Source organism: Colias philodice, chromosome 18 (genome assembly GCF_061535455.1).
Source record: "Colias philodice isolate Cphi_HAF_F1 chromosome 18, ilColPhil1 Martin Lab GWU primary, whole genome shotgun sequence".
NCBI classification, from domain to species: Eukaryota; Metazoa; Arthropoda; class Insecta; order Lepidoptera; family Pieridae; genus Colias; species Colias philodice.
Window position 1 is genome coordinate 6,582,743 of NC_143103.1, and position 21,693 is coordinate 6,604,435.

Here is a 21,693-nt window from a genome sequence, read left to right on the forward strand (position 1 = left end):
CACATTTTTTTTGCAACGACAAATCTTATTGGGCGTTGTGCGTTGTGTGCGTGCGTCAAGCTTGCGTTACGTACATGTACGGGGGCGTGGCCAAGCGCTCCGCGTACACACGGCGCGATACACGTATAGACTCGGAGCAATTAACAAGCCAACAACAAGGCTTGATAATTGCTCCGAGCGTATAGAAGATAACTAACTTTTCTCTATACACTATGCTATTAATTAGATAGTACAGCCAAAATATGATCTATTGCTTTATAATTGAAGTTGCTTTTTCCTTACAAGCGGAAGCTAACCAAAAACGGTCCGAGCGATAGGTCTCCCAAAGGCAAAACAACCATAAACTTGACTAGTAAATAGATCATATTTTATTAAAAAAAATATTATTGGTGTCATCGTGATTCAAGATACTGAAAAAAAAATACAAAAGTGGCTTAATGTGGGCTTAATCGATGCTTGATCCTTTGGATAAGTCATGGGGTTGGGTCCCATAATATGACAAATCGGATACTAAACCTGTATTCGTTTAGAAACAAGACCTAGACTGATCCCTACATTTTGTGGACAGGCTTTATTCAATACTTCAATAGTTTTACTTATAAAAAACGTATCTTTGGCAATATTTTTAAGGAATGGACTAGGACTAGGCTAGGAAATAAAATTGTTTTTTTTTTTTAATAAACTTTATTAACTTGATTCCCATTATATACTTAAAATCCCAATTTAACATATTTTTATATTTGCTTATTAACTATAAAATAAATGTAATCTTAACATTGTAACAATCTATACAAATATTTGAAAAATTCCGAAGGATAGAAAAAGTCGATCATGAGGCGGGGATCCACGTCTTTCGCTAGTCTTTACGGCGCGGGTGCGGTGGCGACCCCTTAGGGTCAGCTCACACCGAGACGCGACGCGGCGCGACGCTGCGCGCACATTTTTCATAGAGCGACTCAGAATATACTTTATTCTCTACACGAAAAGATACACATTGCTACGCCGCGAGGCACCTCGAGGCGCAGCGCTGCGTGGTGCAACGTAATCTGAATTCTCACAATGTAATGTGTATCTTTTCGTGTAGTGAATAAAGTATATTCTGAGTCGCTCTATGAAAAAAGTGCGCGCAGCGTCGCGCCGCGTCGCGTCTCGGTGTGAGCTGACCCTTAGCGACAACAGCTACCCATCCGATCCCACCTCAGAATCTAATTTCTTCTATGTTTTGTGTGTCTAAAGTGCACCCCACGCCATCTATTGAGATTTTAATTAAAAATCTGAACCAATACGAAACCTTATATCAATTATTACAATTTACAATAGAGTAGAGATTACAATACAATAGAGAAAAAATGTAATCTTTTCGTATTTAACGTTTAGTTTTTATAGCAATTAAAAATATTTGTAGGCGCAGTCCGAATCTCGCATAATGATTAATGACTGAATTTAACATATCTTTAGAATTTTTAAAATATTTAAAATTTCATTTATGCTTAAAACGAAATAAAATAATTTATATGATTTACATATAACTAAGATTTTACAATAATAATTCTATTGATCTTTAACAAAAAGGAAAACTTATCTAGTCTACGACGAAATTATCTAACCTTTGTTCGAATTTTTCATTTTAAAAGATAATATCAAAACATAACCTTTCCTTAATTTCTAAAAAAAAGAAATAGAAACTTTATATATTCTTACGGCAAAATATACGATAAAAATGCCTAATTTTAATCCTTCATGGTCAACATAGTGCATTACAAACAATGTTTCAAGTTGATCATATTTGATATACCTATCGACGATTTATATTGTTCTTGTTAAATAAGGTATTTGAATTGGAATGCTTTAAAATAATCATTACAAAATTATCCATTCTCTTCAATTATGCAACAATATACAATAGTCACATTAAGTTAATCTTATATCAAACGTTTTTTTTTTTTTGCTACTCGCCCGTAGATAAAAATCTTAAGTAATTAAAATAAAACTATAAACAATAAAATATGATTATAACGAATTATAATAAACAATACAATATTATTCAAAATGTTTGCTATATTCTATTAATAAAATGAAAATACTCTAGGCATGATAAAAATCCAATAAAATTCCATAAGTTTTATAAATAACTATGTATGTAATATTAAGGCACATATTTAGCACTAAAACTTTATTACTAATCGATTCTTGTAATATTGGACGTATGTTGCCTGTCTTCAAGAAAAATATATCATTTTTTTAAAGAATTTTAACTAACCAATTATTTATTTAAACCCGCGAGCCCCAGGTCCTTTCTGATCAATGTCTTACAACTTTTTACAAATTTCATTTATACTATACCTTCTGACAATAACAAATACATACAATAAAACTAAATATTTTTGTTTTTTTGTCTTTTGGAATTTCAAACATAAAAAAATCATGCAATGTAACAATATTTTTTCCTAACCTACAAAAACCCAACCATTTACCCAATTTAAACTAATCTTCGCTAACGCGCTCCAGTATATGCACTACGACCTGATCGATCGTGTGTGTGCTTAACATCTTGGCGATGTTTTTATCCTCGATAACATAAAGAAACAGACGTTTAGCGTTCTCCCTCAGTCTTTGTACGCGACTCCATTTTTCGCGTTCTGCCACGCGAGCGCCGCAGTTTTCAATCACTCGTTCCAATATCTGATAGGGTAAAAACACACATAAGAGACTTTTTAGATTACAATTAAAATTGTAATCTGTGTCATATTACAATTTTATTTGTATAATGGTAGTAAATGGAACGAAAAATTTAAATGCAAAGTATAAGTTTCGTAGTGCGATTGACTACCGATACTCAATGCATATCTAAATAGCAATCAATGAGTAAAATATTAAAACTTTTGGTTTATTAGTATTTAATGGGAGATGATTTTATTTGGGGGAGATAATTTAAACAATATATATAGGCACATACGTCGTCAACGCTATCGTTTGGCCAACCATACTCTGCAAGAAGGTCCTTATCAATTAGCTTCGACAGCATTAATTTTAAGTTATCAGCAAGGTCCTCTTCCCCTAACAAGGGGCTCGGTTCCGTCTGTGAACAACAAAAACAAATCACATTGGTACAATCACATCGAGGTAACATTTGAATAAATAATAATAATCAATGCTATCAATTTTGTAATTGTACCTGTGTATTCTCCAAATAAATAAATAGATAAATAAATGAATGTGAAAATACCACTTGAACAACTTTAAACATTATCCAAAAAATTCCATTTACCATATTTCAATAATCAATACCACTATAATTTTATATCTTACACAAAAAACATGAATAAGGGCTGATTTTTCAATCCTTGGTTAAAACTTATTCATTGAATGACGTATTAAACTACCATTTCAAAAATGTATTGTAATTTTCCTTATTTGACAGTTTACAGGTGACATTTTAATATGTTCGTGTAATACTTTATTGGACGGATAAATTTTAACCAAGGATTGAAAGATCGGCTCTAAAGAGAATGCTTTAAAATTAAGAAAAAAAAAACATAAAAATTTGATCACGATTCACGAGGCGAGATGCGAGCCCGCATCCTTTCACGCCAATCCGGGGTGGCCTGACCAACTCGGCCACTCGGTGATCCCCTTCCACTTTTTTCTATTCTTTATAAAGAGTCACGGTCAAAATGGGCGTAAAACCAACAGCTTTAAAATATATTTTATGTGAAAGCTAATGACCATTACTTAAATTTATACTATGACGGCAATCACCCAAACAATCGGTGAGCAGAGATATTCAGTGATGTTCAAACGTATTTGTTATAGAATCCAAAAAAAAACCGGAGATAACACGACACGATGTTGTGCAAAGCTAGGCCAAAGAAACCAATCTATTGGTTGGTAACCTAACGGAATTACTACATTCCATCCCTTTCTAACTTCTCTCTTAATCAGGCGCCGACCAAAAAACAAGGGTGCGAGCAGGCCGGGCAATGCGCGTCAGTCGTTATTCATATTTTTCATTACTCATGCTCGGAAAGAACTCGGAGTGAACTTTTCGCAACTTGTGTTCTGCTGTTTTTGTTAAGTACAATGGAAGAAAGACAGTGTGTTATGTGTCGACGCTCTGTTTATCGACAAAGACGTCATGTTTTGCATGAAGATATTCCTCAGCGCGATCCACAAATGGCAGCATATATACGAGAACATGCCGTGATACATGTAAGTATTACGCATTACCTATGATATAATCATATTTACATACACCGCAGTGCACAATTCGAACTCTTTACCTATCTGCTACCTGTCCCGATGACGAATCCAGTGCTAAGATGACCCATAAACAAAATGAACAAAATGTTTACTAATGCCATTCAAGTGTATAAGGTTTTAGCAATAAGCAGCATAATTGCGTGTAAAACGTAAAGATCTTTAGTTACTTTTGTTCTGTGAAAAGTATTGTTATGGCTCACTCAACAAAATATCGCAAAAGACAAAGCAAGCGACTAATTATATTTTGTTTATTCATTTTTTTAACTTATAGTTACATTTTTAAATATTTCTTATATAAAAATAATTATATTTATTATTATAAGTACTATACCGACATATGTCGTTTTATCTCCGTTGCATTTGTGATTTTACCTTGAAGTACCTACATCACGATAGTTATTTGTGTTTTTATTTTTCAGGTTGAATTCAATAACGTCTATTCAACGTGTCATAGATGCTGGCAACGATTAACTAATGATGTTCCAAGGATTGAAGAAGTACATCCCAATGAAGCAGTGCAGCCTAATGCAGCTATACAACCTCAGGAACGAACTTTAGAAGTAGATGATTTTATGAGAGCTCCAAACAGAGCAGATCGTTGTATTTTTAATAACTGTCATAACGAAACACGGTTACGAATTCCTATGTCTATAAAAATACACATGTTATGTGAACATAATTTGTATATACCTGGAGAAGCTAGAGCGTGTCGACAGCACCTTGAAAGCAATAACTGGAATGATTTAATTAACAACTGTCGCACATATCACGATTTTAATGCTGCTCAGTTTACAGATATTTGTAATATTTTTAAAAACGCTGCTTCGCGTGGTACAAGATTCGATTTTGATTCAATGACTGAATTAGACAACGAAGACTTGTTTTTTTGGGTAGGATTTAATTACGAACAATTTAACATTATTTTAAATCAAACACCCTCACTCGCAAATCAAAGTCGTCCCCGGACAGTACTTGGAGTATATTTAACAAAACTTCGCACAGGTGAAAGTAATGAACGATTGGCATCATTGTTTGGTATGTCTCGTCGAACTCTAGAAAGAAAATTGAAAATCGCTAGAGAATGTATAGAGGCAGAATTTACCCCTTTACATCTAGGGTTTGACCATATCACAAGGAATAATATCTTAGAGAGGAATTTGTTGATACCAAAACACATATTCGGTAACAGTGAAAACAGCAAAGCAATAGTTATTTGCGATGGTACTTATATTTATATAGAAAAAAGTTCTAATTTTTTGTTTCAAAGATTGTCTTACAGCTTGCATAAGTATGAGAATTTACTAAAACCCTTTATGATTGTCAGCACTGATGGCTACATTTTGGATGTCCTAGGTCCGTATGCCGCCACTACATCTGATGCAACAATCATGCAAGACATTATGCGTGATGAAAATAGTGCTTGGCATTGGATTTTTCAACAAAACGACGTTATTTTGGTTGATCGGGGTTTTAGGGATAGCTTAGCTAGTATTGAAGAGTGGGGTTATGAGGTACACATACCACCCACAAAAGACAGAAACGAAACCCAATTAACAACGGACCAAGCCAATAAATCGCGAACGATTACCATTAGCCGCTGGGTAGTGGAAGCCATGAATGGCAAAATAAAACAGTGTTTTAGACTGCTGCGACAAACATATATTAATAGAGCTCTTCCCCACATGTTTGTAGATTTCAAAATTGGTGCTAGCCTTTTAAATGCTTTTCGCCCAGTTTTTGAAAACCATCGACTAGCTTCAGATATAATAAACATTATTGATGAAAAAATAAACAACCCGAATCGTTTATTCGATTACGTCGAACTTAAAAATCTGAATCGACAACGTCGAGACTTTGTAAGAATGGAAGCAAATCTACCATTCCTAAATGATTTTCCACGTTTAACAGAGGAATGTATAGTGCTTCACGCTTTGGGAACTTATCATATAAAACTGGCAAAATCGTATGTCGCAGAACATTTCCGCGATGGTGTTTATTTAATTGAATTATATAGAGAGGAGTCATTAGATGATTTAAACAGATGTAATATTCTGCAAACTAATGTGTGGTTGCTTCGAATTAAAATACAGTCGCGGCATGTCAGATCGCGCACATATAACACTTACATTTTGATCGATAGAGACCAAATCGGTAGAAATGCGATAGTTGAGCATTACTGTACTTGCTTAACAGGCAGAAGAACAGTAGGAAGTTGTGCCCACATAGTTTCAGTTTTGTGGTTTTTGGGGTTAGGACGGCACGAGCCTTTCATTGCACCCGCAGAACATTTATTAGATGTTATAGTTGATGATAACCATTGATATTTAAATAAAAGGTATCAATATTTATTATTTTATTACAAATATGTGTGTTTTATTTAACCAATCTTTGGGACTTTTTTGCAGTGATACCCGGTCGATATTGGGGTTAACAAGTATTTAGGGGGTATTTAGAAGTACAATAAAGTAAATTACAACACATTTTATTTCTGTTGGTTTTACGCCCAGCTCTCATACAAAAATGCCCATGATCTTTTATATTAATAAAACACTAGCGGTCCGCCCCGGCTTCGCCCGTGGTACCTACATGTTTAAACTATCCTATCTCTCAAGTTGGATCGAACTGCACATGGTGTGCGAATTTTATTATAATCGGTTAAGTGGTTTAGGAGTCCATTGAGGACAAACATTGTTGTAGTGTATCTATAAAATAGATATATACATTGTCTCACGTACACCAGTGGTGGGGTTAGCTTATAGCTGTCATTAGTCAGTCGACGGCCGATGCCGGACTGGAATGGACGTGTTCCCGCACTATTGAGTGTAGTGGTGAGCCAGTGCAATTCTACATATATACGTACTGTAAGCACAGTACAAGTGGCGACGAGGTAAAAGGTCAGTGTTACAATATTATAAAGAGTACGCGTGCAATAAAAGTTTTAAGAAATTTAATAAAAAAGGGAGAGGGTATGTAGTAACATACCAGAATTCATTTTGAAATGTTAAAGACAGAATATCCGTTACATCTGTTGGTTCACATTAAATACAAATGCAATTTCAATCTTATCCGAAATCCTTCACAAGTTAAAATAGAACGACAAAATAAAAATAAAATCTTTCGAATTTTAATCTAGTAATTAGAATACGCAGTTATTTTGGTCTGAATAATTTATTTAAATTTAAGTAATTTATTTTCAAGACATCATGTGAGCATAATATAATGTAATCAGGAAAGGTTAAACTTCTTGTTATTTTGAGTTAATTATTCGGTATATCTCACATTGAGGAAACCTAGTTTAGAGGCTTCTGTGATAAGAAGAAAGAAAGAAGAAAAGATAATAGATATTTAATGAACAGTACCGTGTTTAGGTTGTTGGAAAATAATTACTCACTCACTATTTAATTGCGCTTATTTGTTCCACTCAGAAGGAGAAAAAATAAGTATAAACTTACTATGTACACACTGAATTCATTATACACATATTAGAAATTAAACAATAAATGCTGATAAAAACAAATAGATTTCCGCATTCAAGGAATAAGAACGAACGATTTTAAATTTAAACAGAATTAAACTGTATTGAAACATTTTAGAACTACCTGCACATTAATGAATAATATTTTAGCCGCAGAACGCATACAACGCTTATACCGCGACTCGTTAAATGCGAATATAAATATGTAAAAATATTTAAAATACTTGTTCGAGTAATATATACATAATATGATAAAAATGCATACACTAAAATACTGTGTGTGTATATCTACACCTAGTTTTATTATATTATTCAAGTGGCAAACTATTTAAATGTCTTAACGTTTTCACGACTGCTACTTATCTATAACTAATTTCGTTAAAATTAGAAATTAGAAATAAATATTTAAAATGTCGTTAGACTATAAATAGATTGGGTAAATTAACATATCCATGTTTGTTTAATGCATAAAAAGCCACAATATAAATACAAGTGGTAACATGTAGTAATTACCAAGATGTGGCAAAGTATTATGAACTCGCAACCGCCATTGTTATAATTTTATATTATTATGACATTATGACATGTAAATTGGGCGGCTAAGCATGTGACGACCTCCCACAAGATGGACAGACGACCTGGTTCGAGTGGCTGGGAGTCACTGGATGCAGGCCGTCCAGCAGTGGACGTTCCATGGCTGAAACGACGACGACGAGTAAACTCGTTTGAATTTCATATTCTATTTGAAATGAAAATAGATGGACTTCCATTAAATTGGAGGTATTGACTTCCATTAAATTGGAAGTATGGACTTCCATTAAATTGGTAGTATGGACTTCCTTTGAATAGGAGGTATTGATTCCCTATATATAGGAGGTATGAAAGAAAGAAAGAAAGATGACTTCCTTTAAATAGGAGGTAGGGACTTCCTTTGAATAGGAGGTATTGATTCCCTATATATAGGAGGTATGAAAGAAAGAAAGAAAGATGACTTCCTTTAAATAGGAGGTAGGGACTTCCTTTGAATAGGAGGTATTGATTCCCTATATATAGGAGGTGTAGATTCCCTATAAATAGGAGGTGTAGATTCCCTATAGATAGGAGGTGTTGATTCCCTATAAATAGGAGGTATGGACTTCCTTTAAATAGGAGGTAGTGACTTCCCTTAAATAGGAGGTATTGATGCCCTTTAAATAGGAGGTACTGACTTCCTTTAAATAGGAGGTATTGATTTCCTTTAAATAGAAGGTCTGGACTTCCTTTAAATAGGAGGTATCGATTTCCTTTTAAAAGGAGGTATGGATTTCCTTTGAATAGGAGAAATTGACATTCCTTAAATGGGAGGTGTGCCATCGGGACGAGGCTACTTTACATTCGAACGGTTTCAATGGGAAAATGTATCCAACAGTAATTCTACGTGTGGTGCCAAAGGTAAGGTGTCGAGGTCGACAAGTGCCAGCAGGCCGGCAACTTCACCTTGCGCAGCACGGATGGCGCTGCCGCTCTCACCACCGCTTCGAACGCCATGTCATCGCGTCGTGCACCGCAGGAGTCGAGCTTCGAGCGTCATACATCGAGTATCATTCGTGATACGCAACACGATATCCTAGGTACCGTGACATCACATCTGAGTCCGCGACACCATGCCTGGTGTCCGCTACCACGTCGAGCAACGTGTCAACACATCCAGCCGGTGCTCATCGGAATCCAGGGTGACGTGTAACTGGGTGACTGGTACCAAACTAATCTGTATTGCAATCATTCACATAAAACGGTCAGTAGATAATATAATTTCACATTGAGTGTGCAATTAGAAAAATAAAGTAAGTTTTCAAACTGTAGTAACTTCACAATGATGGTAATACTGAACAGATTTTGTTGTAGGTTGTAACGTACAAAACCAGTGTGTAGTTAAATCTTATTACATTAAATTTAACCCAACGTTTTACGTAGTTATATAATTATTATCTCGTGTTATATTACTAGTAATTTGGAACCTACTGATGTTCTACATCAGTAATTCATGATATTTCAAAAAGATTAATCCTGTGGCGTAAGCACGTCTTTCATATTAATTACACGAAAAAAAGGAGGAATAAATACTCAAATTATGACCAGATATCAGAATAAACTATATTAGCAACGTGAAAAGTTTATACTGCAAAAATAGTTTAAATTCTAGAAGTATTACAATCTACCTTCATAAATACCAGACAGTTTTAAACAACTATATATTGCAGACAGGGTTGATAAATTGGTTAATAATTAAAAAACAATCCTGTGACTTTATAAATCAAAAAATATAATAATTGATAATTAATAAATTAATTATTGACATCATATTGGACATACATTTGCAATAATAATATTATTAGAGTAATTTCGTTATGTATCGAAATAACAGTACTTAGTGTTGTGTGACATACCTACCTAATATTGTTTAATGTAATTTAAATATAAATAATTTCTCGTTCAACTACGAGTGGAAGGAATAAGAATCTTATAACTTGTATATAGGTAATATCTTTGTAATTACATTCCGCAAATAATGATGATAATATGAATTTAAATATACCTTAACGGTTTTGTAGTTAGCAAATTAACACTAGCAAAGAAAGACATTGAATTGAACGTAAACGATAAACATTCACTTGTCCATATATTATAATGAAAAACCATTTGCGAATTATTTTGAATTGATTTCTTGACTACCCACGTTAGTACTAAGTACTAGTACGTACTAGTCGACAGATCTTACCCTTGACAAATCGGAATGACATGCTATGCAAAGACAGCTTTATAAGTTTATAACTACTCGAATAAAGATGAAAAGTAATGCTTTAAGTAGTTGCATCAAGAGATTTAATAAGTTTTTCGTAACTTTTAATTAAGGCGTGATTTCCATTTGACTTTAATGTATACTTAATGGAAAAATGTGATGTACAGCTGTGCCAAATTGACTATGAATAATAATAGTTTAAAAAAACTAAAAAACACGCTTTTTATAGAAAACCGAACTAAAAAATAGAAAAATTTTATCAAATTAGTGTATTGTCATTGGTCCTCATTAAATCTACAAAGTTTGAACGAAATCTGGCCGTTTAAAGTGGGTCAAAATCGCGCCCAAAGAAGTCGGTTACAAACATACAGGTGAAGGTAATATAAAGCGTGTAAAAAGAGGCAGGTTTAATTTAATCGAATAGAAGGTAAATCGAAACACTTAATACTCGCATATTTTAATACTTTCTTATTTACGCAGTTCATAATAAAATTTAACAGATAATTACGTGTTTAGATAAGCAGCTGACATAACGTAAATCCTATGGTTAGAATGCGTATCTTGAATTGGTTTTTGAAGGTTGTTCATTTATTGTATTGTTTAAGGTAATTTAGAATTCAAACAAAAGGTATTTAGATCTGATGAATGTTTGGGTCTGTTGAAGATTAAGATATTTAGATTGTTTACACAAAGAATACAAAAATAGCACGGTTATAATTGGCGTCTACATAATACACAGTTAATATTATCGTCATATAAAGTCAATTGGTTTAAAGGAGAAACTGAACACGTTTTTAGTAGGTAATTGTGTAGCTTTAGAATTCAGAACGCAAATCCTAAACATTGAGACATTTGTAGTTTGAATTAATCAATATAAACATGTAGCATTGAATTTGGTGGTATACACCCATCAGTACGGAATCTTGGCCACTTACAAATTTGCTGATATTAAAAAGAAAAAAAAAAGAATAAAGTTAATAAGTTTGAAGATATGCAGATACTTTAAAATTATGTTAGGTAGTAAAACATGAAGTTCAATAATAAGTTTTGTCCTATTTTTTGAGCAAGCCGAAATTTGTAAATTTAGATAACAATGTCTTATTTTCTATAATTGTCTAAAGGAGACTGTTGTGACTATGGCACTTGGTATCGCAATCAAACTTATTGTGTCAAGATAGCTCAATTTAAAGCTTGATGTTAGTACTTTTAGAAAAGATTAAAGTTTTCTTTAAAAACAATACTTTATTGAGTTTAAACTAACGATGAACGTTAAGTTTTACATTTATTACATAGGTAATATTTTAATTTACAAGACAAATGTGAAAAGTAAATCGTAATAAACATTATTTCAAAATAAATAACGTCAAACAATGCGTCGAACACATTCATTCAACATTCATTTCAAATAGATACTATGACATAATATGACGCAGGATGCTTGCAAGAGAGATAGATATATGTGTCAAAACAAAAACTTTTACTTTTATTTCTATTTATTCGGTATTATTACGACTTAATAGTGATAAATATGATCATTATAAATACAAATAGGAATTAACAATATCACGAACACGCGACACAACTAGTATTTTACCGATTCCATACGTGGTCATACATGTTTCAAAAGACAAACTTTTACTAGGTATTATTTCAATTTATCCGGTCTACGAATCCTACAAAATGTCTAATCATTTTGAAGGACAGACGCTGTTTATAAAATGTTGGATAATGTTATACACTTCTATACAATATTCGTTGAAAATAGAAAAAAAAAATTTTTGAAAAGGAAGGGCAGGGGTGGAAGCTAGTTCGGAATGAGTTTATCAAATATCAAACGAGTAGGTTTGGTAAGTGTTCTGATTTTAAGAGTTCTTCATTAACTTAGGTTTCAAAGTTCTATTGGGAATTATTAATTAATAACTTGATAACTGTATAATTCTATAATTTTTCATTATGTGATTATTTGGAGCGAAAATTAATTAATTTTGAAAAAGGAAGGGATGTAGTGTATCTATAAAATAGATATATACATTGTCTCACGTACACCAGTGGTGGGGTTAGCTTATAGCTGTCATTAGTCAGTCGACGGCCGATGCCGGACTGGAATGGACGTGTTCCCGCACTATTGAGTGTAGTGGTGAGCCAGTGCAATTCTACATATATACGTACTGTAAGCACAGTACAATTGTGACACGAGATTTATATACCTATATTAAGATGGCAATGCCATAAAACTAAAAAATATCAAATACACATTCTAAATTTACCTTAACAGGTATTTCTAAAATCGTTTCATTCTCGTTAGGCGCCTGCAGGCCTCCGTACAAGACGCCCGTCCCATAGTCCTCGATGATACGATCCGACTCCGCGTCCAGAACATTCAGTATCGCTTCCAGTTCCGACTTGCTCACACGGCTATGAGTCGCGAATGACCCCTAAAAATGTCATCATTATTTTGCAGTTATAAAGAAAATCTCGTAGATAATAAGCAATGTAATAAAATGGTAAAAACACGCTTTGATTTTTTTGAGAATTCATGAAATTATTGTATCGTCACTGATCCTCGATAAGTGTACATATTATGTACATATGTATATGAATTAAACCTGTCCTTTTAAAGTATGTAGGTCAAAATCGAGACTAAAAGAGTCAATTACAACAATCATACAGGTGAAGCTAATAAATAAGCCTGTTAAAAATCATTACACACACTACCATGCATTTGACAAACACAAGCATACTCTTTTTTTCTTTCTTCAAGGAAGGAAGTCTATTTGAGGCATACTCTCTTGTTTATGGTTGAAGTAATATTCGAATTTCGAACTCTGGCCGACAAATTTTTTAAGCTATTGCATAGCTTCTATCGCGGGCCTTGAGCGCGGGGACCGAATCGAGAAATTCCGTAACGAAAAAACCTCACGCTCCCCACTCCGACGGGCACGGAGGTGTGGCTTGAAGGCATGCTATGCAATAGCTTTGAGTGCCATACGTCTTTTTTTTTCCAATACTAACCAGCACTTTCCGCACGTGCATCAGCCGCTGCTTGAACACGTCCGCGTGGTGGTTGCGCACGTGGCGCAGCAGGTGCTCGCCGCGCAGGTACGCGCGCGCGCACACGCAGTACATGCAGCGGCGCGGCCGGTCCAGCGCGTGGGTCGTCACGTGCCGCCCCAGAGTGATCTCGTTCTTGAACGTCTTGCCGCATATCTCGCATTTGTGATCTGGGGACGGTGTAATGGTACAGTGGGGTTGTTTTTGTATCGACAATACCATAGATACTAAACTAGTAGCGCCTTCTTACTAAATGTATGTTCTATACGGTTTGAAATTGGGGCTCGGACGTTGTTTATACGACGTTCGACCCAACTACCCTCACTTTGCTAATAGTCGTTGACTTGCTGCGATTTGTTATCACAAATAGGTAGCTGTGTAGAATCGCAGTACATTCTTATTACATTCAAACTAATATTTAACCCGGCCTGCCGTGTAAATTTCTAACAATATTTTCTGTAACACTCCTCACCAGTTAAATGCTCCTTAATATGTCTCTCCAATTCAGCAGCATTCTTGAAGTTTTGTTTATCGCAATCTTCAAATGTGCAATTCAATTCATCATCACTTTTATGTGAATTCTTATGGCGGATTAATCTGGAAAAAGTTTTAGGCAATAAGATTTTGTTGATAAGGCAATAATAAGTCAGCCTACTCAAATATCACAATTACATCTAAATAAATGAAGTCTTAGAGCGGCCGTACACGGGCGGCTCGAGTAGTTAACGGCTGAGCGACGTACATGGACTGCTCGAGCGGTCGGTCGTTGACTGCTCGAGCGGTCGGTCGTTGACTGCTCGAGCTGTCGCTACAAACCGCGCAGTTGACGGTTTGAAGCGGTCTCAACTGCTTGAAGCGGTCCGTGAACGGCCGCCATTAAAATTCATTACATTTATCTATATATTAGGTTTTCAATAAATTGAGAACTTACTCATATTTATCATCAAATCGCTGGAGACAAATTTTGCATGTGAAACCAACATGTTTCTCAAGATGTCGTACAAGTAAGGACCTTTGAATAAAGGAACGATCACAGCTATTGCACTTGTATGGTTTATTGTCAACATGCGTGAGCGTATGGCGGCGCATCACCTCGATAGTGTAAGTTCTGTAGCCACACTGTGAATATAGATACAATAAAGATCAGGGAATAAAAAATTAAATGAAACTTGCTGAATGTGTTAAACCTTCTGTTATAACAAACCAAGGTTGAAAATTATTGTTGATGGTTTATGTATAATGCCTTTCATAAGTTCATGTAGCTAGTTGTTTAAGGATGTTAATCTCTTTATCTTTTAAAACTTCATGTGTACTTACCATTAAATTAAATCCATGGGAGCATAAATTATACATTTCAATCATTAATCTTTTACTAAGTTATTTATGTAATATTGCTTATATATCTTGGTATGAACAAAATTGTGCATAAAAAATAACCTGTTAACTTAATAAGTAAAAATAATAATTAAGGGGGCGCATAAAGCAAAATAACCAATCTTCTATTAGATGATACGTGTAATATGCAAGACCAAATCTAAAAAATAAAATATATATCAAACTAGATGATATGTTCAACGATTCTGTTTAATCAAAAACATAAAATATTAAAATTTACTCGATAAAAAAAAATCACCAAGTTAGCTCTAATTTTCACACTTTTACGTTTTCTACTTGACATGGTAATACTTATTATGATTTTTTTTTCATAAACAATTATATTAAAACATTTGCAAGATATTTGTCAGAGCATTTTGTGTAATTACTTTTAGTTTTGGTTTTATCTGCGATAAACCACTTTTATCGTGACAAAATCAAACGTTTATCTCGAGAAAAAAAGAGCGCCAAAAGTGGTTTATCGCAGATAAAACCAAAACTAAAAGTAATTACACAAAATGCTCTGACAAATATCTTGCAAATGTTTTAATATAATTGTTTATGAAAAAAAAAATCATAATAAGTATTACCATGTCAAGTAGAAAACGTAAAAGTGTGAAAATTAGAGCTAACTTGGTGATTTTTTTTTATCGAGTAAATTTTAATATTTTATGTTTTTGATTAAACAGAATCGTTGAACATATCATCTAGTTTGATATATATTTTATTTTTTAGATTTGGTCTTGCATATTACACGTATCATCTAATAGAAGATTGGTTATTTTGCTTTATGCGCCCCCTTAAAATAAACTGTATGTTCTTGATACTAACCACACCACACAGATATTTTTTTTCACCGTGAATTTCTAAATGCTTTGAGATAGATGCTCTGCTGTTCATAACTTTGCCACAATGGTCACATTCAAAACGTAATGGCTTTGCTGTAATAACAAACTAAAGTTATTTTCAATTGTTTGAGAATGGTGTTTATATGAAAAGCACAAAGACACTCAAGATGTTTCATATTATTAGGACTCTTTTGCACAAGTCTATTCATATTAATTAAATCTTTAGGCAAAGTCAAATCTGTACATTAAATATTTTTTTTTAAAGAATACTTGGAGCGTGATCTACAATCGATATCAAAGTGAAAAATATAGTTTTTAGAATTTTTGTCTGTTTGTATGTATGTCCGGGCTAAACTCAAAAAGTACTGCATAGATTTACTTCAATTTTTGCATGAATATTTCTAATAGGTTGGGCTTTATATCATCACGCTAATAATAGGTGCAAAGCAATGCGGCAAAACCGTAGCTAATAGTCTATAATTTATTAATATATCGACTTTAAGCACTCCTACGTATTTCTTGATTTTAAACCAACAACTCACGTTGATGATGGTTCCTGCTATGCACAATGAGTTTGGAGAAGTTTCTAGTAAAATAATTGCATTGCTTGCAAAGGTATGTTCCCTTTGTGATGTGTTGCTGTCTGAGGTGCATCATTAAATTATCTTTCCTTGTGAATAAAGTGTCACAAATCTGAAATACATTACATAGTTATTGAAAAAGCAAAGGTAAATATTGTTTTGATAAAAATTATTATTAATGACAGTAGAATTATTTCTTTAAATGTTCTTTTCAATCTTTCAATGACAACAAAAAATGTAACTTACTTCACATGAGAATCTTAATAGATCTCGGCCATCGCAACCCTTCTGTGATAAATGCCGAGAAACATGAGCTTTGCGTACAAATTTCTTTCCGCAATATTCACAAGAGTATGAGCCTGTGTCATGTTTCTTTTTGATATGTTTTAACAATATTTGTTTATTTGGACATGTTACGTCACACATGTCACAAGATACACTATTCGGAGCTTCGGAATGGTCATTTTCCATATGTTTGTTGAAGCACTTTTGAAAAATGAAGACTTTATCACATTTTGTACAGCAAAGTTTTGGCTGAAAAGGGAAATATTTAATGGGCTTTATACTAATATATCATTTTAATATAATTTTTACAAAAAAGACGAATTTGAAATTAGTTAAAATACACAGCATTCTCAAGTACTCACTATTGACATAATAATTTATAATTGCACCACATACAAGTTAAAAATTAATGTCTTATATACGGGCATTTCTCCGCAACTCAACGTCAAGCGCCTATTTTGCGTGAGAGAGGGAGGTGGGGGAAACCAGATAAAACTGAAACCACCCGAGCTCCTCCATGAAGCCAAACAGCTTGTGAGGGCTGCCGAAGGCTTCAGGGACGGACCTGGGAGACCCCAGGTGTCTTGCCCTGTACTCCGCAATGCCCGTACATGTCTTATATTTAATAGTTTTAAAATAAGACAATTTAATACATAATAAAAATAAAAAATACCTTATCTTCATGGTTTTTTATAAATTTCTTTTCTCTATGTATTCTCTTGGGAGATTCATTTGAAGAATCTTGTTCACAATTATTACTATTTTCATTACATACAATTAAATGTTCAATCAATGCAAGTTTGCTTTCGAAAGTTTTGTCACAGATCGAGCAAACGCGTTCCATCACTAGCTTGCTATTATTTTCGATTGTGCCATCGTTTTCTTCGAAAGCTAGTTTAGTGCTCGGGTTATCAGATGCAGGTAATTTTCTTGGACGTCCCCTACCTCGTTTAGGAGCCATTTCCGTAAATAACAAATAACTTTAAAATAAAACTTTTGAACGAATGAAAACTCCTTCGATGAATCTAATTTATTATGTTACAGAAACTTTGATATTTATTTTACCTAGGCGCTTTTGACAACTAAATGTAATGGCGACAGGCGAATTGCCTGCGCCTACGACGACGGTAAATTAGAAGTGTCAACTGTCAAAACGTCAGCTCCATAGACAACCAATTTATAATAATTTTACTGAAAAATTGAAAATCTGGTATCATTGGAAAGTATAATCTAAAAATGGGCAGTGAGAATATGAAATAAATTTAGCAGTACCTATTATGATCAATAATGTGAAGACAATTACTTATTAACCATTAAAAACCACTTAGAAAAAAAAGAGCGTGTGTGCCGAACACACCACACGTATCAGAAGTGAAATTTCTTTGGCAAGATTGAAGGATACCAAAATCGTCGCCTCCATAGCGTGAGGGTATTTGAGACGGGTGCTCGGTACACACGTTCTTTTTTATCAAATTAATATTAAATGACCGCATCTATGATTCCATGCGGTCCACAGACATATGATATGTCTGTGATGCGGTCAATAGATCGTTTCTTTTCGAGGTTGAAGAGTTTGTTTGTTTGAACAACCTTTAGTAGATTATGCCTGCGCAGGTAGACCGTTACGTATGTGGGAGTAGACCAGTACAGATTTTTGGAGCCTATATATCTATGGTCGGTTGACCTGCGCTGGTATACCAGTACTGTGAGTACGGTATACAGACTATACAGCGGGTATACCTTGTGGGGTATACAGTACGGTCACAAGTACGGTAGACCGTAGCGTGTGTACATATGATTTACCTATGATTTACCTACATCACCTACAGATCAATAATTATATTTGTTGAGAAGGTGGTTACCATGGCTACCGACAACTGTAAGCAAGAACGTAATAACAGTAATGAAAACATTGTTGTAATATTTTCAATATATTATAGAAGTGGGACTATTACATATAACTTATATATAAAAAACAATGTGAGATGGAATCAGATTTGGATCCAAATATAATAAAAGCAACACAAACATCGCTTGGCAAATATGTTAAACGTCCTCCCTTGAGTGATAAGTTATTGAAAAAACCACCATTTCGGTTTTTACACGATATTGTGACTTCAGTAAGAAACTAGTACTTACCGTCTTCTATCACTATATTATGATACCAAATATGATTAATGATTTTGTATGTTTCTCTTAATTTGTCTAATTTCAGGTGTTAAAATCTACAGGTTTCTTCAATGGTCTATTTGATGAAAATGAGCTCATATCTGACAATGTAAAGGATAGAGATGCTAAAATATCGTTTTTAAATAAAATTATATATGTAGTGGGTATGTAAGAACTTTAATCATAATAATTGTACATAAAGTAGACGGAACCGGGACCATATACCAACTCTGGGATTTCATAATATTAAAACAGATAAATTTTGCTACCCTGTTTTGAAGTAGGTAACTATTTACGCACCTTCTTAACAAGGAGAAAAAATAATATTTTCTGTATTGATTCAATATCCAAGTTCCAAGTTCTAACGATACAGTTTAGATTTTAAGACACTCGAACGACATAACAAAAAAAAATCAATTCTGAGTAGTACCTTTGGTATAATCGTAAACGCAAAGTTAACTTAAGAAAAAAAGGAAACGAAATAATTTTATTGACGGTACTACTACTACTACTACGGTAGGTACTTACCAATATAAAAATTAAATATTTTGGATTAAATTTCAATATTGATTTATATCCCGATTTTAACTACCTGATTTATTACTAAAGGCAGAACGACTGGGGAGCAACTGCTTGTGAAACCGTCCAAAATTGTTGCCGGCCAAGAACCAGAAAAAACAAATGAGTTATTGCAATGTCTAGCATTAGCCCTTGATAAAAAACTTACATCAGATGATGCAGTTAAACAATTTAAACATGAAAAAGGAAGAGGCGCTAAAGAAGACAAACATCCAAAGGGTCCAATTGAGAAAATTGACTCTAAAAAAAAGGGTACACCGAGAGAGATTGAACGATCGAAAAAGGGTTACAATCAAGGAGAAACGCTTAAGAATAAATCAAAAGAAACAGTTAAAGTCAAAAAAGAATCGCCGCCCAAAATTACATCGCAACAAAACAAGTTAAAATCTAAAGAGAAGCCAGAGAAAACACTAACTAAAGCACCTATAGAAACTGCAAATACTAATACAGACCCAAGTTCAACTCATAACATTCAGATAAATACTAATGAATCAATCAATTTAGAGAAAAACATTGATAGTCCAAATGAAAAACCTAGAAATAATGACCTCAATACTATTGATTTAAACCAATCTCTTAATACTGAGAGCAGTATACAAACTGCCAATATAGCTCAAGTGAACAGTCCAAGATTAAGTGAATTAAATGAACTTAATCTCGCAAGTACTGAAAAAACTGACTTAGGCAATGCAGACCTTGAAAATACAGAAAAACACGAATTCATTAACGATGACATAAATGGTGAACGTATAAAAGTTGAAAGTGATTTTAAAAAAGAAATAGTGGAAAAAGATTATCCTAAGGAAACTGATAAAATATCTGCAAATATGAAAGTAAATGATTTGCAAAATATTGATGTTTCGAACATAAGACCACCCAGTGCTAGACCTGCGTCATCTCGACCGGGTGCACCGAGAGTACGTGAAAGACATGAAAATAATGTATCTTCGAACAATATTACCATTATTGGGAAGGTTAATATTATATCCGAAAATTTGTTATCGGAAGAGGTAATTTTAATTTATTCGCCTTGAAAATTGTACACTAAATGATTTTATATAATGTTAATAACTTTGTTTCATTTATTTGTTTCAGAATGAAGAAGCAAGTATTGTTATAGAAAATAATATAGATCATGATGGATTGTTAAATCAACCTGAACATGTTGTACCTAATCAGCATGGTCATTTAGTTCAACAAATATTAGATTCCCAAAAAGAATTTACAAATGTTTCGGGTAGAACTGAAATTGTAAGACGTTTCACTTTTTAAAAGGATTCTATTTATTTTAACTTTCCTTACAATGACGTACTTAATGAATGACTTTAATGAATGTTTGCAGGAATGGCAATTCGACGCACAGAAAGCAAGAGATGATACAAATAAAGACATAGACCAATTGCGTTTTAATATACAAGCTCTCTCTCGGATTGCAAATCCTTTGGGTAAATTATTGGATCATATACAGGAAGACGTAGAAGTTATGCGACAAGAATCTCTTCAATGGATACAAACATACGAAGAGTCTTATAAAGAATTGTTAAAACAGAAAACGTTAGTAAATTATTTAAAATATTCCGATAATATACAACACAATGAGCATGCAACTTTTCTACCAATAGCCAAACCAGGCGCGGTCCCAGGGGGGTGTGGTCACGGGGGACATGACCCCCCCCAAAATCGTACTCGATAAAATAGAAAAAAAATTCTTATACTGTACAAAATATAAAAAAAACTGATAAAAAATTTTTGCTGCATACCGTTCTAGCCTCGTGAGTCGTGACCCCCCCCAAAATGTCAGGCTGGGACCGCGCCTGAGCCAAACCATCAATATAATAAATTCTACTGTATTGTACATTTATTTCAGATTAAGTGAAGAGCTTCTGCTTCCCCTTCACTCAAAAATTAGTCAATTAGAAACAGAAATTACTGAAAAGCAGGAGAAAATCAACGACCTAAAAATAATAATTTATAAAAACAATTCTAGGATCGACAGACTTTTAGTAACTGGGAATATGCAATAAATTAAACTTAATTAATTAATTGTGAAGAGTTTACATTTTGTTATTGTTTAGGATACCAATTAAAATATTGTAAAGATCATTATAATAATATATTATAGTTAAAATAGTGTACCTATGTGTTCATTATTTATATATTAATTGTCAATAAACCCTCGGCTATCGTTTCACGCATCAATACTTCTGCTATTAATCCGGTTGTTAAACATTTGAAATAATAATTCTGACAGAGCCAAATATCCATACTTACATACTTACTACATATAATATT

The 21,693-nt window shown here is 33.7% G+C and overlaps 3 protein-coding genes across 4 annotated transcripts; 2 read left to right on the plus strand and 1 right to left on the minus strand.

The window, feature by feature from the left end:
- Window positions 1-1,164: 1,164 nt before the first annotated feature.
- On the minus strand, window positions 1,165-17,773 carry LOC149480536 (zinc finger protein 711-like). 2 transcript variants are annotated; one of them, XM_089706810.1, is made up of 10 exons: window positions 17,327-17,773; window positions 16,615-16,902; window positions 16,330-16,480; window positions 15,771-15,880; window positions 14,497-14,684; window positions 14,038-14,162; window positions 13,527-13,735; window positions 12,782-12,949; window positions 2,957-3,079; window positions 1,165-2,682 (listed from the first exon to the last, which is right to left on the minus strand). In XM_089706810.1, the coding sequence occupies exons 1-10, from the start codon at window positions 17,612-17,614 to the stop codon at window positions 2,485-2,487; spliced, it is 1,848 nt and encodes a 615-aa protein (XP_089562936.1). In that variant the 5' UTR covers window positions 17,615-17,773; the 3' UTR covers window positions 1,165-2,484. The 2 variants fall into 2 exon arrangements, with proteins under 2 accessions (XP_089562936.1, XP_089562937.1); XM_089706811.1 differs by lacking the exon at window positions 17,327-17,773 and adding an exon at window positions 17,016-17,096.
- On the plus strand, window positions 3,640-6,797 carry LOC149480537 (uncharacterized). The gene is made up of 2 exons (XM_089706392.1): window positions 3,640-4,209; window positions 4,680-6,797. The coding sequence occupies exons 1-2, from the start codon at window positions 4,081-4,083 to the stop codon at window positions 6,579-6,581; spliced, it is 2,031 nt and encodes a 676-aa protein (XP_089562518.1). The 5' UTR covers window positions 3,640-4,080; the 3' UTR covers window positions 6,582-6,797.
- Window positions 17,774-17,936: 163 nt separating the features above from the next.
- Window positions 17,937-21,524, plus strand: LOC149480538 (uncharacterized). Its single transcript, XM_089706812.1, has 6 exons — window positions 17,937-18,773; window positions 18,869-18,986; window positions 19,432-20,411; window positions 20,497-20,652; window positions 20,744-20,955; window positions 21,269-21,524. The coding sequence occupies exons 1-6, from the start codon at window positions 18,639-18,641 to the stop codon at window positions 21,423-21,425; spliced, it is 1,758 nt and encodes a 585-aa protein (XP_089562938.1). The 5' UTR covers window positions 17,937-18,638; the 3' UTR covers window positions 21,426-21,524.
- Window positions 21,525-21,693: the final 169 nt, after the last annotated feature.

Bases quoted from the DNA above. Each gene is read 5' to 3' on its own strand.
- LOC149480537 (XM_089706392.1), top strand. From the start codon at position 4,081: ATGGAAGAAAGACAGTGTGTTATGTGTCGACGCTCTGTTTATCGACAA. The intron at 4,210-4,679 runs GTAAGTATTACG...TTTATTTTTCAG, and splicing joins GAGAACATGCCGTGATACAT to GTTGAATTCAATAACGTCTA.
- LOC149480536 (XM_089706810.1), bottom strand. From the start codon at position 17,614: ATGGCTCCTAAACGAGGTAGGGGACGTCCAAGAAAATTACCTGCATCT. The intron at 14,685-15,770 runs GTTAGTATCAAG...CTATATTCACAG, and splicing joins AAAAATATCTGTGTGGTGTG to TGTGGCTACAGAACTTACAC. The intron at 3,080-12,781 runs GTAAATTTAGAA...TGTTGTTCACAG, and splicing joins TTTTAGAAATACCTGTTAAG to ACGGAACCGAGCCCCTTGTT.
- LOC149480538 (XM_089706812.1), top strand. From the start codon at position 18,639: ATGGAATCAGATTTGGATCCAAATATAATAAAAGCAACACAAACATCG. The intron at 18,987-19,431 runs GTATGTAAGAAC...TTATTACTAAAG, and splicing joins TAAAATTATATATGTAGTGG to GCAGAACGACTGGGGAGCAA. The intron at 20,412-20,496 runs GTAATTTTAATT...TATTTGTTTCAG, and splicing joins AAAATTTGTTATCGGAAGAG to AATGAAGAAGCAAGTATTGT.